Here is a 19,777-nt window from a genome sequence, read left to right on the forward strand (position 1 = left end):
GTAGCAAGTGGTAAAAGTGAGCGTAAACGGTATTGCAATGGTAGGAAACAAGGCCTAGGGTTCATACTTTCACTAGTGTAAGTTCTCTCAACAATAATAACATGGTTAGAACATATGACAAGCCCTCAACATGCGACAAAGAGTCACTCCAAAGCCACTAATAGCGGAGAACAAACGTAGAGATTATGGTCGGGTACGAAAGCACCACAAACCTATTCTTTCGGATCAATCTATAAAAGAGTTCATACTAGAATAACACCTTAAGATACAAATCAACCAAAACCCTAATGTCACCTAGATACTCCATTGTCACCTCAAGTATCCGTGGGCATGAATATACGATATGCATCACACAATCTCAGATTCATCCAAGCAACATAAAAGTACTTCAAAGAGTGCCCCAAAGCTACTACCGGAGAGTCAAGAACGTGTGCCAACCCCTATGCATAGGTTCCCAAGTGTCACGAAACCCGCAAGTTGATCACCAAAACATACATCAAGTGGATCAATAGAATAACCCATTGTCACCACGGTTATCCCACGCAAGACATACATCAAGTGTTCATAAAAGACTCAATCCGATAAGATAACTTCAAAAGGGGAAACTCAATTCATCACAAGAGAGTAGAGGGGGAGAAAAATCATAAGATCCAACTACAATAGCAAAGCTCGGGATACATCAAGATCGTGCCATAGAAGAACACGAGAGAGAGAGAGATCAAACACATAACTACTGGTACATACCCTCAGCCCCGAGGGTGAACTACTCCCTCCTCGTCATGGATAGCACTAGGATGATGAAGATGGCCTCCGGTGATGGGATCCCCCTCCGGCAGGATGCTGGAACAGGGTCCCGATTGGTTTTTGGTGTCTACAGAGGCTTGCAGCAGCGGAACTCCCGATCTATCTTCTGTTCTGGAAGTTTTAGGGTACGTAGGTATATATGGGTGCAGGGAGAACGTCGGTGGAGCTACATGGGCCCCACGAGGTAGGGGGTGCGCCTAGGGGGGAGGGCGTGCCCCCACCCTTGTGAGCACCTCCCGTATCTTCTGACATGGGGTCCAAGTCCATCGGGTGGGTTTCCTTCCAAAAATAACTTCTCCAGTTGATTTCGTTCTGTTTTGACTCCGTCTGATATTCCTTTTCCTCGAAACACTGAAATAGGCATAAAACAGCAAATCTGGGCTGGGCCTCCGGTTAATAGGTTAGTCCCAAAAGTAATATAAAAGTGGATAATAAAGCCCAATATTGCCTAAAACAATAGATAAAGTATCATGGAGCAATCAAAAATTATAGATGCGTTGGAGACATATCAAGCATCCCAAGCTTAATTCATGCTCGTCCTCGAGTAGGTAAATGATAAAAAAGAATTTTTGATGCGGAGTGATACTTTGGCATAATTTCAATGTAAATCTTCTTAATTGTGATATGAATATTCAGATCCGAAAGATTCAAGACAAAAGTTCATATTGACACAAAAATAATAATACTTCAAGCATACAAATCAAAGCAATCATGCCTTCTCAAAATAACATGGCAAAAGAAAGTTCATCCCAACAAAATCATATAGTCTGGCTATTGCTCTATCTTCATCACACAAAGTATTTAATCATGCACAACCCCGATGACGAGCCAAGCAATTGTTTCATACTTTAATAATCTCAAACTTTTTCAACTTTCACGCAATACATGAGCGCGAGCCATGGACATAGCACTATATGTGGAATAGAATGGTGGTTGTGGAGAAGACAAAAAGGAGAAGATAGTCTCGCATCAACTAGGCGTATCAACGGGCTATGGAGATGCCCATCAATAGATATCAATGTGAGTGAGTAGGGATTGCCATGCAACGGATGCACTAGAGCTATAAGTATATGAAAGCTCAACGAAAGAAACTAAGTGGGTGTGCATCCAACTCGCTTGCTCACGAAGACCTAGGGCACTTTTGAGGAAGCCCATCATTGAAATATACAAGCCAAGTTCTATAATGAAAAATTCCCACTAGTATATGAAAGTGACAACATATGAGACTCTCTATCATGAAGATCATGGTGCTACTTTGAAGCACAAGTGTGGTAAAAGGATAGTAGCATTGTCCCTTCTCTCTTTTTCTCTCATTTTTTTTATTTGGGCCTTTTCTCTTTTTTATGGCCTTTTTTTATTTGGGCTTCTTTGGCCTCTTTTATTTTATTTCGTCCGGAGTCTCATCCCGACTTGTGGGGGAATCATGGTCTCCATCATCCTTTCCTCACTTGGGACAATGCTCTAATAATGATGATCATCACACTTTTATTTTTCTTACAACTCAACAATTACAACTCGATATCTAGAACAAAATATGACTCTATATGAATGCCTCCGGCGGTGTACCGGGATATGCAATGAATCAAGAGTGACATGTATGAAATTTATGAAGGTGGCCTTGCCACAAATACAATGTCAACTACATGTTCATGCGAAAAGCAATATCACAATAATGGAGCGTGTCATAATAACCGGAACGGTAGAAAGTTGCATGGCAATATATCTCAGAATGGCTATGGAAATGCCATGATAGGTAGGTCTGGTGGCTGTTTTGAGGAAGGTATATGGTGGGTGTCTGATACCGGCGAAAAGTGCGCGGTATTAGAGAGGCTAGCAAATGTGGAAAGGTGAGAGTGCGTATAATCCATGGACTCAACATTAATCATAAGAACTCATGCACTTGTTGCAAAAATTTAGAAGTCATCAAAAACCAAAGCACTATGCGCATGCTCCTAGGGGGATAGATTGGTAGGAAAAGACCATCGCTCGTCCCGACCGCCACTCATAAGGAAGACAATCAATAAATAAAATTGTGCTCCAACTTCATCACAAAGCGGTTCACTATACGTGCATGCTACGGGAATCACAAACTTCAACACAAGCATTCTTTAAATTCATAATCACCCAACGAGCATTACTTTGATATTATCACCTCCATATCTCAAAACAATTATCAAGCATCAAACTTATCTTAGTATTCAACACACTCAAAAGAAAGTTTCACATATCTTGAATACCAAGTATATTAACATTAAGCAAATTACCATGCTATTAACGACTCTCAAAATAATCGAAGTGAAGCATGAGAAATCAATAGTTTCTTAATAACAAAGCTACCACCATGCTCTAAAAGATATAAGTGAAGCACTAGAGCAAATGACAAACTACTCCGAAAGATATAAGTGAAGCAATAGAATATTCTAGCAAATTCCAATTTGTGTACGGCTCTCTCTAACTAAAGAATTTCAGATCTTGATACTTTATTCAAACAGCAAGCAAAGCTAAATAAAACTACATTGCAAGGATAGCACAACTCATGTGAAGAAGCAAAAACTTAGGCTCAATAGATACTAACCGATAGTTGTTGAAGAAGAAAGGTGGGATTCCTACCGGGACATCCCCAAGCTTAGATGCTTGAGACTTCTTGAAATAATATCTTGGGGTGCCTTGGGCATCCCCAAGCTTGAACTTTTGTGTCTCCTTAATTCCTCTCATATCATGGTCTCTCTTTTTATCAAAAGCTTCATTCATAACAAACTCAACAAGAACTCGTGAGATAGGTTAGTATAAACCAATGCAAAACCTTATCATTTTCTACTGTAAAAAATCACTTAAATAATTATTCAATATCGCATACTAAATGCCTCTGCATATTTAATACTCCTATCATCAAATAGATTCATTAAACAAGCAAACATATGCAAACAATGCCACCATAACAGCAATCTGTTAAAACAGTACAGTCTGTAAAGAATGCAAGAGTATCAATACTTCCCTGACTCCCAAAATTATGAACTAAAATTCCCACTGTAATAAATTTATCAGAGCTCATTATGAAAAAATATTCAACGTCAGACCATGCTCTGACTTTTCTAGGGAATTTTTGCAACAGCGGTAAACTTTCTGTTTTCAAACAGCAACATGCAAACTAGCAAAATAAGCATGGGAAAGGCTATCCTTGACTTTTTTTATTGAAACTAAAGATTAAAAACATTATTCTAACTAACAGCAAACAAACACTAACAAAAGAAATTGACGCTCCAAGCAAAACACATATCATGTGGTGAATAAAAATATAGCTCCAAGTAAAGTTACCGATGAACGAAGACGAAAGAGGGGATGCCTTCCGGGGCATCCCCAAGCTTAGGCTCTTGGTTGTCCTTGAATATTACCTTGGGGTGCCTTGGGCATCCCCAAGCTTAGGCTCTTGCCACTCCTTATTCCATAGTCCATCGAATCTTTACCCAAAACTTGAAAACTTCAACCACACAAAACTTCAACACAAAACTCGTAAGCTCCGTTAGTATAAGAAAATAAAACCACCACTTAGGTACTGTAATGAACTCATTCTAAATTCATATTAGTGTAATATCTACTGTATTCTAACTTCTCTATGGTTCACACCACTTAATACTAGCCATAGATTCATGAAAATAAGCAAAGAACACATAGAAAACAGAATCTGTCAAAATCAGAACAGTCTAGTAATATGTATAAAACGTATACTTCTGGAACTCCAAAAATTATGAAATAAATTGCTGGACCTGAGAAATTTGTCTATTAATCATATGCAAAACGAATCAACCTAAAATAACTCTCCAGTAAAAAATGGAAGCTAATCTCGTGAGCGCTAAAGTTTCTGTTTTTCACAGTAAGATCACATAAACTTCACCCAAGTCTTCCCAAAGGTTCTACTTGGCACTTTATTGAAACAAAAGCTATAAAACATGATTAATACAGTAGCATAATCATATGGACACACAAAAACAATAAGGATACATATTGGGTTGTCTCCCAACAAGCTCTTTTCTTTAATACCTTTTAGCTAGGCATGATGATGACAATGATGCTCACATAAAAGATAAGAATTGGAACATAACGGGAGCATCATGAAGCACATGACTAGCACATTTAAGTCTAACCCACTTCCTATGCATAGGGATTTTGTGAGCAAACAACTTGTGGGAGCAATAATCAACTAGCATAGGATGGCACAACAAGCATAGCTTCAAAACTTTAAGCACATAGGGAGGAAACTTGACATTATTGCAATTCCTACAAGCATATGTTCCTCCCTCATAATAATTTTCAGTAGCATCATGAATAAATTAAACAATATAACCATCACCTAAAGCATTCTTTTCATGATCTACAAGCATAGAATTTTTAATACTCTCCTCATAAGCAAAATTCTTCTCATTCGGAATAGTAGGAGTATCATAAGAGACTTGAACACTAAAAATTGTTTCCACATTAAAAGAGTAATGTTCAGAAAAAGGGTAATCATAATCATGACAAGATTTGTAAATATAATCATCACTACTTTTTATAGCATAAGTTTCATCACAATAATCATCATAAGTAGCAACTTCGTTCTCATCATAATCGATTGAAACCTCTCCCAAGATAGTGGAATCACTAAATAAAGTTGACACTCTTCCAAATCCACTTTCATATTCATCACAATAAAATTCAACATCCTCCAAAATAGTGGGATCACTAATTCCTAAAGTTGACACTCTTCCGAACCCACTTTCATCAATATAATCATCATACGTAGGAGGCATGCTATCATCACAACAACTTTGCATATCAAAACTTGGGATGCTAAAAATATCATCTTCACTAAACGTAGCATCCCCAAGATTGGAACAAACATTAATTCAAGAAAATATATTCTCAAATATTTCATCCTCATCAAACATAGCTCCCCCAAGCTTGGACCCTTTCATATCATAAGCATAATCACTCTCATCATTAAAAATATGGATAGCACCAATAGTATAGCAATTATCATCATCACAAGTAGTAATAGGAGCAACATATTTTGGGAGGGATACCTTTTTACCTTTGTTGCTCCTTTTGTTCTTTTTCTTCTTCACATTATGTGTAGGTTCAACCTTCCTCTTTGAGCTCCTTATTGATGAGATTGGTTGAATAGAGAGCTCCTCCTCGTTACCTGATTCATCATAAGAAATAATAGGAGGAGATTGGGAAGCCTCTTCCCTTTCATTAGTATTCTCATCATCTTCCATTTGCTTTCTTTTCCTTAGGTAATTGGCAATATAAGGATTTTCAATACAATTCTCCACACAAAACATATAAATCTTCTCTAGATCAAAATGAAGAATTCTATCAAGGGCAAATTCTGGAATAATCTTAGTTATACATTTAATTTCTTCATAACCCAAGAGCAAACTAAGTTCATTATGATGTGCAAGGGAAATCAAGTCATCACAATTTTTGGACACGATACAATCATGAAACAATTTGCATTGGGTACTAAAATGATCTTCATTCCAAAGTTCACAAGTATGGCTAAGAAAGTTTAAATTTTCAGCACACGCATCTAGCTCTTCTTGCAAAAATTTGGTTTCTAAGTACTTATGCTTCTTGCAATATCTATCTTCCCTATTTGGTGTGTACTTACAAACCCAATGCACTCCACAAAAATTGACTTGTTTATAGGAGACATTTTCATCATAACTAGTGCAATCATCATTAGCATCATGGATATTCAAAGAATTCGTACTAACAACATTGCAATCATGCTCATCATTCAAAGATTTAGTGCCAAACATTTTAGAGATCTCTTCTTCTAGCACTTGAGCACAATTTTCCTTTCCATCATACTCACGAAAGATATTAAAAAGGTGAAGCGTATGAGACAAACTCAACTCTATTTTTCTGTAGTTTTCTTTTATAAACTAGACTAGTGCTAAAACAAGAAACAAAAAGATTCGATTGCAAAATCTAAAGATATACCTTCACTTACCTAGCCTCCCCGGCAACGGCGCCAGAAAAGAGCTTGATGTCTACTACACAACCCTCTTCTTGTAGATGTTGTTGGGCCTGCAAGTTCACAGGTTTGTAGGACAATAGCAAATTTCCCTCAAGTGGATGACCTAAGGTTTATCAATCCGCGAGAGGCATAGGATGAAGATGGTCTCTCTCAAACAACCCTGCAACCAAATAACAAAAAGTCTCTTGTGTCCCTAACACACCCAATACAATGGTAAATTGTATAGGTGCACTAGTTCGGCGAAGAGATGGTGATACAAGTGCAAAATAGATAGTAGATAAAGGTTTTTGTAATCTGAAAATAGAAAAACAACAAGGTAGCAAGTGGTAAAAGTGAGCGTAAATGGTATTGCAATGGTAGGAAACAAGGCCTAGGGTTCATACTTTTACTAGTGTAAGTTCTCTCAACAATAATAACATAGATAGGACATATGACAAGCCCTCAACATGCGACAAAGGGTCACCCCAAAGCCACTAATAGCGGAGAACAAACGTAGAGATTATGGTCGGGTAAGAAACCACCACAAAGCTATTCTTTCGGATCAATCTATAAAAGAGTTCGTACTAGAATAACTTTTTAAGATACAAATCAACCAAAACCCTAATGTCACCTAGATACTCCATTATCACCTCAAGTATCCGTGGGCATGATTATACGATATGCATCACACAATCTCAGATTCATCCAAGCAACATAAAAGTACTTCAAAGAGTGCCCCAAAGCTACTACCGGAGAGTCAAGAACGTGTGCCAACCCCTATGCATAGGTTCCCAAGTGTCATGAAACCCGCAAGTTGATCACCAAAACATACATCAAGTGGATCAATAGAATAACCCATTGTCACCACGGTTATCCCACGCAAGACATACATCAAGTGTTCATAAAAGACTCAATCCGATAAGATAACTTCAAAAGGGGAAACTCAATTCATCACAAGAGAGTAGAGGGGGAGAAACATCATAAGATCCAACTACAATAGCAAAGCTCAGGATACATCAAGATCGTGCCATAGAAGAACGCGAGAGAGAACACGAGTGAGAGAGATCAAACACATAGCTACTGGTACATACCCTCAGCCCCGAGGGTGAACTACTCCCTCCTCGTCATGGATAGCACCAGAATGATGAAGATGGCCTCCGGTGATGGGATCCCCCTCCGGCAGGGTGCCAGAACAGGGTCCCGATTGGTTTTTGGTGTCTACAGAGGCTTGCGGCGGCGGAACTCCCGATCTATCTTCTGTTCTGGAAGTTTTAGGGTACGTAGGTATATATGGGTGCAGGGAGAACGTCGATGGAGCTACAGGGGCCCCACGAGGCAGGGGGGCGTGCCCAGGGGGGAGGGCGCGCCCCCCACCCTTGTGAGCACCTCCCGTATCTTCTGACGTGGGGTCCAAGTCCATCAGGTGGGTTTCCTTCCAAAAATAACTTCTCCAGTTGATTTCATTCCGTTTTGACTCCGTCTGATATTCCTTTTCCTCGAAACACCGAAATAGGCATAAAACAGCAAATCTGGGCTGGGCCTCCGGTTAATAGGTTAGTCCCAAAAGTAATATAAAAGTGGATAATAAAGCCCAATATTGCCTAAAACAATAGATAAAGTAGCATGGAGCAATCAAAAATTATAGATACGTTGGAGATGTATCACGGCCCAAGGTCCTTGATAGGAAAACTAGCCGCAAGGGAGTGAACAAGACCATCAACAGCTCATGGAGAAGATCCAGCAATGACGATATCATCCACATAGACAAGCATATAGATCTGAACATCATGATAGCGGAAGAAAAACAGAGATGTATCTGCTTTGGAGCAGACGAAACCCAGCTCGAGAAGACAGGCACTGAGCTGAGCATACCATGCATGAGGGGACTGTTTGAGTCCATAGAAAGCTCGCTGCAGCTTGCACACATGCGAGGGAAACCGAGCATCCTCAAAGTCAGGTGGCTGCTGCATATAGACGTCCTCTGAGAGATACCCATGAAGGAAAGCGTTGCTGACATCAATCTGCCAAAGACTCCAACCGTGAGATACAACCAGGGCAAGAACCAGTCGAAAAGTGGCCGGCTTGACAACCGGACTGAACGTATCATCATAATCAATGCCAAGCTGCTGGGTGAAACCACGAGCGACCAGTCGTGCTTTGTACTTATCAACAGAGCCATCTGGATGGTGCTTGGTTTTGAAGATCCACTTGCTCCCAACAACATTGACTCCGTGCGGCCGAGGCACAAGAACCCAAGTCTTGTTGTGATGAAGGGCAGTGAGCTCATCAACCATCGTTGTAGGTCAGGTAGTCTCACGGAGAGCATCACGATGGCAGACAGGCACCGCGTGAAATGCGCGGTGACGAGGATCATATCAGATGGTCCCATCAGTAGGCACAAGAGCATGGCGAGTGTGATCATGGGTGCGCGTAACCATGGTGTCTGCAGGAGCAGCTGGAGGCGTCGCGGTCGAGGGGACAGGGCTGCCCTCGACAGAAGGCGATGCGAGCTATGTCGGCGACGGTGGAGCAGCATCCTCGAGCACCGCGGCAGATGGCATCATGTTAGCGCGCGGCGAGGAGGCTGCCGATGGACCGGTGAAGCAGCCGGCGGGGCCAAAGACGGGCCGGTCGGGCCGGGCAAAGCGGCAGCCGATGGGCCGGGGGACGTGCATGTCCCATGCACGTCGAGCGCCAGGGAGGTTGGCGCGTCGGCCACGTGGGAGTGGCGGGTAGGGGACGTGCATGCGCCATGCACGTCGATCGTCGGGGATGGAGCAGCCAAAGGTTCCTGCACAGGAGCAACATGGCCTGAAACAGGCGTGTCAGTAGATAAATAGAACAAGTCGTATTTGCGCATATGGTCACCCATAGCAGGTTCATTTGGAGGAAAAGAGAGAACATCAGCTAAAGAAGAGACATCAACGGTGACCCCATGGGTGGCATAAGGAAAAACAGACTCGTCCAAAACAACATCACGAGAGATGTAGATACGTCTCGTGGAACGATAAAGACACTTGTATCCCTTATGCATCTGACTATAGCCCAAGAAAATGCACATGGTGGAACGAAAGGCAAGCTTGTGTGCGTTATATTTGCGCAAACTGGGCCAGCAGGCGCACCCAAAAGTGCGAAGAAAATTGTAATCGGGTTGCACCTTCAGGAGATGATATATGGGTGCATCTTGTCGAAGAACAGGTGTGGGCATTCGATTAATGAGGTAACACGCAGCAAGAAATGCTTCATCCCAAAAACGCAATGGGAGAGAAGAATGAGACAGCAAGGCAAGATCTGTTTCTACAAGATGATGGTGTCTGCGTTCAGCAATCCTGTTCTGCTGAGAGGTGTGCGGGCAAGACACACGATGAGAGATCCCAGTGCGTTGAAAATAACGGTGCAGTCTATGGTACTCGCCACCCCAGTCGGACTGAACTGCGATGATTTTAGTGTGGAGAAGACGCTCAACATGAGCCTGAAAAGCATAAAACACTTGCTCAACGTCAGACTTGCGCTTGAGGAGATAAATCCAAGAGAAGCGAGAATAGTCATCGGCAGAGCTCACATAATACTTATAACCTCCGGAAGAGGCATTAGCAGGCCCCCAAACATCAGAATTAATTAACTCAAGAGGCATAGTGGAAACATGATAAGATAAATTATATGGCAATTGTCGACTCTTAGCACACTGACAAGCATCACACACTCAAGTCTGACGTTCAGAAGAACACACTAAATCATTATTCTTAACAGTGTTTTGAACAATATTATTCGAGGGATGACCGAGACGCTGGCGCCACTAAGACGGGGTGGTCTTGAAGCTGAGAGACGCTTGGTGGGTGGAGGAAGACGACGCGCGACTAAACGGGATGGGCTAGTGTCCACCGTTACATCTACCGTGAAGAAGGATTTTCTTCGTGGTTGTGTCCTTAATAAGGAAAAAGAAACACTAAAATTCCACAAAAAACATCATTGTCAAGGACAAGACGATAAACGGAAAGGAGATGTTGATGAATATGTGGTAGACGAAGAATATTGCGTAAACAGAGAGATGATCCGGGTATAGTGGAATGACCAATATGCGAAATAGACAAACCTGCACCATTTGCCACTTGCACTTGATCCTTCCCATCGTAGCGCTCATGGAAGTGTAGACGATCGAGATCACTCATCAGGTGGTCCGTCGCACCGGTGTCCAGGATCCAGTGCGGCGACTCATGGGAGGAGGATGTGAACCCGGAGTTGGCAGCGCGGTTGTCATGATCATAGCGGTTGCGACAGTCGCTCGCCTCGTGCCCCCAATTCTTGCATATCTAGCACCGGGGACGCCAGCGCCGGTTGTGGACGCCCCCGTTGCCTCCTTCGTTGCGGATGTTGCCGCCGTTGTTGTTGTTGGTGCTTCCAGGGGCGCTGCCCTGGCTTGGGCCGTAGCCGCCCGAGCCTGGCGGGAAGGAGCCGCCGGAAGGACGTCTGCCACTCAGGCGTCCAGAGTCGGGCGTGCGGCCGAAAGTTTTGTTGTAGACCGGCCAGGACGCCGCATTGGCGGAGGACTGCCAATCCTCAAGCTCCGATTGCTGCCGCTGAAGGGCCTCGTAGTGAAGGACACTGGAGTGGAACGCGGGAAACGTGATAGGCACACCCGCGAAGTTCATCGAAGCAGCATTGGGGTTAAACACCGAGCCGATCCCGGTCAGCATGTAGTCGATGATCTCTCATCACGAAGAGGAGAGCCGGCGGCAGCCATCGAATCAGCGAGGGCCTTGACCTTCTGCATGTACTTGCCGGCAGGGCGATCTCCTTTTCTCAGCTCCTGGATCTGGCGTCGGAGGTTACGCACGCCGGCGCTGTTCTCGGCGGCGAACATGGTGTGCACGGCCACCCAGGCAGCGGCCGCCGTCCTGCAGCCGATGAGCTGCGCAGAGATCTCCACGTTCATCGAACCGAGGAGATGCCCGAGGACCTTCTGATCCAGAGTCCACCACTACTCGTACTCAGGGTTGGACACGATGCAAGCGGCCTCGCCGGTGCCTGCCTTCACGGTCGGCGCCGGTGCTTGCCTTCACGGTCGGCGCCGGCGCCCTGGCCGAGCCATCAAAGAAGCCGTGGAGGCGAACTCTGGCAAACTTGGGAAGGGCAAGGGCCCTCCACAGCATGAAGTTACTGCGGCCGAGCGAGACCACGATGGGCGGAAGGACGGGGGTGGGAGCCGACGCGGCGGGTGGGGCGATGACCAGGGTGATCGAGGCGGGCAAGGAGAGGGTGGAGAGCGTGAGCACGGAGGAGGGGGTCATCGAGGCTGCCGAGGCGGTGGACATCGCGGCAGCCGCGAGAAAACTGCGGTGGCGGTGGCGGCGGCTAGGGTAGGCTCTAATACCAAGTTTGAGAATATGATTTAGGGTTTCCCGTGGGGCAAAGCCTCTCCACGTCTTTGTATATATAATGATCAGCATATGCAATTACATACGTACAAGGTACGTGTATGTGTACAAGGTAAATGACACGCTAGACCTATCTTAACAACCCCTGGTTGCATCATCGATCGACCACTTTGCCGAGGCATATCACTTTGCATCACTCCTACTTGCACACATTGTATAGTTGCCAAGTTTTTCTTATCTCCAAATACCATGCACTAGGACATCAATATGATTATAATGTTGCAGTATAGCTAGAAATACAAAAGAAGAGCCAAAAACAACTTTCCGCTGATTGAGTTGTGCCACGTTACCGAAAAAGCTCACACCCCACTTTATATATAAAGCAAGTTGTGGTATGTTCAAAATAAGATTTCCGCAACCATGGCCAAGGTTAAATCAATCTCGCGTGAAATTGAACAAGAAAATTAACACTCATTTAGCTAACAACAAGGACCACAAACAACATTCCAATTCAAAGAACAAATTAACTTTTATCTTGTTCCGAGAAGAAGCACAAATTGGCTTCTAGCCACAATAGATAATAAAAAAATGATGCATGGGAGAGGGGTAGGGGGGGTGTTACGAAAGTTGCAATCCACATGAAAATAACAGAGGCATGACAAAGCAAAATAAAAGAGATATCTTAGCTGCTCATATATTGTCGCCGATAAAAAATAAATCGTATGTTCCAACCGGCACATAGTATTAGAACGACTCAATTACAAGCAAACAAGGTTCTTACGTGCGAGTACCAATTGCCTTAACAAGTTGTACAACTTGAACCCAAAAGAAATATTCTTCAACTTAATCATTTTACACGTTTGTACCACTAGCACCTAGTTGGCTAGCTACTAGGTACGTGTGTCCCGACTAGTACGACCTGACCTCTTCTCGGACAATGAAGATGATGGAGTTATTAGGCTAGTGATAATGGGGAGTAACTTAGACTAGTGTCATGCATATGACACTAGTCTTTGTTACTATCTTCATAGTGCAAAGTAACATACAAGTAGTATCATAGATGATAGCATTTATTACATTATAGACTCATTTTGCTTTAGGTTGCGTTATGTTACAGTAACATATTATGTTACTCCAAACACCTCTTTCCTCATTAACTCTATGCCACATAATCAAACCTGTCTTGAAATGCGCTATGTTACTTGCTAAGTTACTCCCACTATGACCAGCCCTAGGTAGGTTCGTGCCACGAGATCAAATGACGAAGTTCCTCCACATCGGCAGAGGTAATCTCGATCAGAAGAAATAACAGGCCGCCCACGATGACATCTGACTACCTCAACGCGCGCACGTGTGCTTTGAATTTGACCAGTCTAATTCGTCGAGATATATTTTTTATATGAAACTTTGCAAGCTTAGTTATACCTCAGAGAAGCAATCGATCTTGTGCAGGCAGTATAAATACACAACGTACGCATGGTGGCAGTCTATCTCATCGTTACAGATACATCTTCCTTGATTAGTTTTGCTAGGCTTAATCAGCGATGGAATACTCGCCGAAACTAGCAGTACTGGTGCTCTTAGCTCTCGCGTCCGCCATGGCGGTCACGGCCCAGAACTCGGAGCAGGACTTCGTGGACGCCCACAACGCGGCGCGCGCCGACGTGGGCCTTGGTGAGGTGACATGGGACGCTACCGTGGCAGCCTTCGCGCAGGACTACGCCGATCAGCGCCGCGGCGACTGCCAGCTGATCCATACTCCTGATGGCCGGCCGTACGGGGAGAACCTCTACGGAGGCGGCGGCGGTGGGACCGAGTGGACCGCGACGGACGCCGTGAATTCGTGGGTGTCGGAGAAGCAGTACTACGACCACGACAGCAACACCTGCTCGGCGCCGGAGGGTGAGTCGTGCGGGCACTACACGCAGGTGGTGTGGCGCGACTCGACGGGTATCGGCTGCGCCCGCGTCGTCTGCGACAGCGGCGACGGTGTGTTCATCATCTGCAGCTACAACCCGCCAGGCAACTTCCCCGGGGTGAGCCCGTACTAGGCTATATGCATCATGCATGCATGCATGCGAGCGTGCATGTACGTACGGCGTATTGCATAAATAAAGTGATTAAGCTGTGATAACTACAGTGTGATCAGATTATTTTTTTTGCGGGTACAGTGTGATCAGATGTGATATATAATTAACCAGCCGGCCCGATATATATATGTACTGTTATGATTCAGGTAATAAGTTGAGTTATCGTACAAGCAGTGTTTATGGATGAATATATGGTTCTACTATTATACCGAGCATGGTATGTGTGCCTCGCCGTGGAAAAAAATCCCAGCATACATAGAAACCAGTAATCCAAGTGTCTTTCTTCCTTTTTGTCATCCCGCACTTGTTCTCTATGTTGTGCATTTTCTTTTTAGGATCCCAACTCGTACAGACAAACGGAGTAATCTCGAGAGGACGCGCTAGGTCTCGTTCTTGAGACTCTCGCTCCCTCCTTCGCGCCATAGGCCACTCCGGCCGTGATGGTCACCCACTCTGCCATTATTGCTCACCCATCCCCTCCAAGGTTTCACTCCTGGTCCAGCTCCGGTCGTGGTCCCGTGCAAGCTCGCTCTCAACCAGTGGTCGATCATTGGTTCCGGACTCGCTTGCGGCCCCGCACGTGAATGCAGTAGATCTGACCTCGACGCAACGAATCCTGCCGCGGGGAGAGTCATCCAACGCCATGCATGCCTATGGTACTCCAGATCTGGTGTTGTGATTGAGCGGCGGTACCTAAATCCATCGTGGTCATCCCCTCCGCTCTTGTCAACATTTCCTCTTCGGGCGAGGAGGAAGGATGCACTGTCATGCCCAATATGCGACCCTTTCCTAATGGAACTCGAAGGTCCCATCAAGGATAAAAGCGCATATTGAAGACACTTCTGCAAGGTGGATATCATTACATCATACCATTACATAATAGATGGGGATAAATACAAAAGGCATACAATGCCACATGAATATAACAACATCATACACAAGAACAACATTCGACTACGGATGAAACACAAACAGAAACTCAAACGACATCCACCCTGCTAGCCCAGTCTGCCGACCAGGAACCTATCCCCTGATCAAAGAAGAAGCAGAACCACTCGAAAACAAGCAAGCATCGCTCTCACGTCATGATCATCGCATTACATGTACTTGAAACTGTTGTTGTAGTAAACTGTGAGCCACGAGGACTCAGCAATCCCATTATCATGGGTATCAAGACTAGCAAAGCTTAATGTGTATGGAATGGATAAGTGGTGAGGTTGCAACAAGTGACTAAGCATGTATGGTGGCTAACTTATGAATACAAGAATGAGATGAAAAGCTACGCAATCGGTCACAAACTAGTATGATCAATAAGTGATCCTGAACTACTTACGTTCAAACATAACACCACCGTGTTCTCTTCTCGGCCACTCGAAAAGAGACCATCATGGTTACACACGCGGTTGTGTAATTTAATTCGAATCTAATGTCAAGTTCTCTACAACCCGATATTAAAAAGTCCCATCTGCCACATAACCGCGGGCACGGCTTTCGAAAGACCAAACCCTGTAGGGGTGTCCCAACTTAGTCCATTACAAGCTCACGATCCGCGTAGACAATCCTCCATCACGGGACATCCGATCAGACTTGGGATCCCGGTGCACAAGACATTTCGACAATGGTGAAACAAAACTAGCAAGACCTCCCGGTGTGCGGACAAATCCCGATAGGAACCACACGTATCTCGTTCTCAGGGCACAACAGATGGGCAAGACATTGGGTTGGCTGAGACCCTTGGTTGCCCAGTGGGCGCCGGACATCACCCAGGTTGGACAAACACTCAGAGGAGCATTGGCCCGGGGGTTGATTAAAAATACTAGGGGTCCGGAGAAAATCCCCTATTTAAGTTTTAGTTTTTATTAGGCAAATGGAAAAGCAATGTTGGGCCTTGCTGGAAGAGTTTTATTCAAAGTGAAGTGTCAAGAGGCCCCCATACCCCTCACCGTGTTAGGGACGCAAAATCAAGGAACATAACACCGGTATGACAGAAAATAGGGCGGCAAGAGTGGAACAAAACACCAGGCATAAGGCCGAGCCTTCCATCCTTTACCAAGTATATAGATGCATTAATTAAATAAGAGATATTGTGATATCCCAAGATATCCATGTCCCAACATGGAACAACCTGCACTGCACCTGCAACTGGCAACACTATAAGAAGGGCTGAGCAAAGCGGTAACATAGCCAAACAACGGTTTGCTAGGAAGGGTGAAAAATGTTAGAGGTTGTCATGGCAATTTGGGAGGCTTGATAAACAAGTGGTAGGTAGCGCGACATAGCGATAGCATCGAGACAACTAGCATAGCAATGACAGTAGTGAGATCCAGGGTAACGGTCATCTTGCCTGAAAACCCGCTAGGAAGAGAAGAACGAGTCCAGGAAGAAGATGAACGGGCCAAGACGAACGCGTATTCGAACGAATCCTCACGATCGCAATGAAACAGGAACTATCGAGAAGAAGCACAACCGGAAAGAAGCAAACAACAAGGTAAACACGCAACACATAAACATGGCATGATGCTCAACCAAGGATGATGCATGACAAGGCTACATGATTCTAGTCATGGCAAGCGATGATGCATACAAGAACATCACATCAAAGCAAGTTTAAATGAGGCCGGAAACAACATATAATAATTCCGGTAAGTCCCATATGCAAATTTCGAAATTAGTCCAGATCTCAAAACACATTATGTTCAAGTTGTTAAACAGCAAGTTAAGATGTACCAAGATGATCTACACGAAATTCTAATCAAGTTACATATAAAGTTCATTTAATTCGGAGCTACGGCTAGAAGATATGAGCAAAACAAGTTAAACATGGCATTGATGCAAAATGCATTCAAACATCAAGCAAACACTCTCAAAACATGGATGCAACATGATTATATGAAACTATATGCAATTATAGGCAAGTTTCATATAGAGAATGCTCAAAACGGAGCAACGGTGCAATACATACACTCCAAACAAGATATAACAAAAATCTGCCCAAAACAGCAAGTAGGCACTTTGCAATCATCAAAACAACATATTACAGGAATCATATGAGCACAAACTTGACATGAACTTCACATACAGATAACATACTTCAGATATACTTAAGGTTTATGTTCATAGGCATCAAGATTCAACCAAGATGATCAGTGCAAAATGTAATTTTATAACACAGGGGCATATACATGAGCAGAGTTAATATGATGGCATGTTGGAGTCATGAAACAAAGATGTTACAACAACTATACATAGCAACCAAGGGTATGTCATCAACAACTATACTTCCCCGGGGTGAGCCCGTACTAGGCTATATGCATCATGCATGCATGCATGCATGCGAGCGTGCATGTACGTACGGAGTATTGCATAAATAAAATGATTAAGCTGTGATAACCATAGTGTGATCAAATGTGATATATAATTAACCAGCCGGCCGGATTTGAGGCCATATATTGTTTAGACCGGCTATATATATGTACGGTTATGATTCAGGTAATAAGTTGTGTTATTGTACAAGCAGTGTTTATGGATGAATATATGGTTCTACTATTATACTAAGTATGGTATTTGTGCCTCCCTGTGAAAAAAAACCAGCACACATAGAAACCACTAATCAAAGTCTCTTTCTTCCGTTTTGTCATCTCGCACTTGTTCTCTATGTTGTGCATTTTTTTCCGGATCCCAACTCATACAAAAAACGGAGTAGATATCGAGAGGGCCCGCTAGGTCTTGTTCCTGAGACACTTGCTCCCTCCTCCGCGCCCTAGGCCACTCCGGCCGTGACGGACACCCACTCTGTCATTATGGCCCACGCATTCCCTCCTAGGTTTCACTCCAGATCCATCTCCGGCCGCGGTCCCGTGCAAGCTCGCTCTCGACCGGCGGTCCTTGGTACGTTCCGAACTCGCTTTCGGCCCTGCCCGTGAATGTAGTAGATCTGACCTAGATGCCACAAATCCTGCTGCGGGGAGATTCATCCCACGCCTTGCATGCCTGTGGTACTCCAGATCTGGGTGTTGTGATTGAGCGGGAGTACCTAAATCCATCGTGGTCATCCCCTCCGCTCTTTTCAACATTTCCTCTTCGGGCGAGGAGGAAGGATGGACGAAGCTCTAATCCCGAAGGAACACACAGACAAGCAAGGAGCCATAGATTATTCGCACCCACATACAGCAACACCACTCGGACCGACGATGGGACATCAATGGTGCGCCGGGCCGCGAGGCCTTCTTAAGCTACTTCAAAGGCCGAGATCCTCTAGGCTGCATCATTTGCGAGCTGCCAGTGCATTTCGACAGGGAGTACCATCAAAATCCATGAAGGGGCGGACCATGAGGGGCTGCCCGTGCGAGGCTATGTCCGGCACCGACCCGGGCGCCAGTTCAAGATCAGGTACAAACCGCCGGGCAATTACCCCTTCGTCCACAAAAAGAGATAAAATGCGAATGAACTTCACTATTTGTTTCAGAAGATAACTTACCAGTGTTGTTGTTAATTACAAATGATTGTGAAGGTGTATCGTAGGAAGCCAATAACACTTAGAATGCAAAGTACATAATTTTTGTATTGGAGATGCCGGCTTCTTTCTAGTATGATATAAATTGCAATCTTATAAATAGTGTTCTTTAGTGGAATTGTTGCTCAATAGGACATCTCAAAATATCTTCGAAAGAGTTCAATCAATTCTTGCGAGTTAACCCGCCGACAATGATTTATGGCTATTTGATACTTTGGGTGCATATATGTAGAAATTAAATCGTATTGGTTGCAGGTTATGATGCCAATATTGGACAAGGAAGCACTAGTGGGGCAGCTGTAATATGGAGGGGTTTATCATACTTCCTGTGTCTTCTCTCTCATGTTGTGACTCGACGCTGAAGAAACCGAAATTGTTGCCTGACTGAAGGACTAAAAGCACCGACGACAGTTTTAATCCATCCCATCATTCAGATTGTTTGGCTGTTGTTCCTACTTTGAAGAATGCAGTGCAAGTAAATCTCGACTTCACAATAGTGATGTGGAAACTAGGGACTGAATTTGTGAAGATTGCCAGCATGATTCTTACCAATTTGGTAAATTTTAAAACCATATAACAAAAAAAAAATTCTCAAACATGGTGTGTCTGGTTTTTGTCGCTAGCTTTTAAACAGTAGAAAAGATACTCTTGGTATAGATTGGCAAGTGTTTGAGCTGAACCAGAAAAGAAAATATATTTTGTATATACTCCATGGGTAAGTCATGCAGGTTGCTCTGGCAATTAAAAATGCAGCTAATGGTCCGGTTATTCTTGACACTTTGGGTCTATATAATTTAGGTTTCGTTCTATTTGGTCAATATTAATTATTATACAGTTTTATATATCCAAGTAGCGATTCATGCCCTCACGTTTGGACTGATCAGGGTAAAGATTAAGTTCCGTCTAAACAACTAAACTGATATTAGAGGCTATAAGTATAATGCATGGGAGTTAGGTGACCACTTCTGTCCAAAATAGTGAAAGTAACCAATAT

At 43.9% G+C, this 19,777-nt stretch overlaps 1 protein-coding gene across 1 annotated transcript; it reads left to right on the forward strand.

The window, feature by feature from the left end:
• The first annotated feature begins 13,686 nt into the window (after nucleotides 1-13,686).
• LOC119312197 (pathogenesis-related protein 1-like) lies at nucleotides 13,687-14,449 on the forward strand. The gene has a single exon (XM_037587934.1). It carries the CDS (start codon nucleotides 13,725-13,727, stop codon nucleotides 14,229-14,231), a length of 507 nt encoding a protein of 168 aa, XP_037443831.1. The 5' UTR covers nucleotides 13,687-13,724; the 3' UTR covers nucleotides 14,232-14,449.
• Nucleotides 14,450-19,777: the final 5,328 nt, after the last annotated feature.

Source organism: Triticum dicoccoides, chromosome 5B (assembly GCF_002162155.2).
Source record: "Triticum dicoccoides isolate Atlit2015 ecotype Zavitan chromosome 5B, WEW_v2.0, whole genome shotgun sequence".
Lineage (NCBI taxonomy): Eukaryota > Viridiplantae > Streptophyta > Magnoliopsida > Poales > Poaceae > Triticum > Triticum dicoccoides.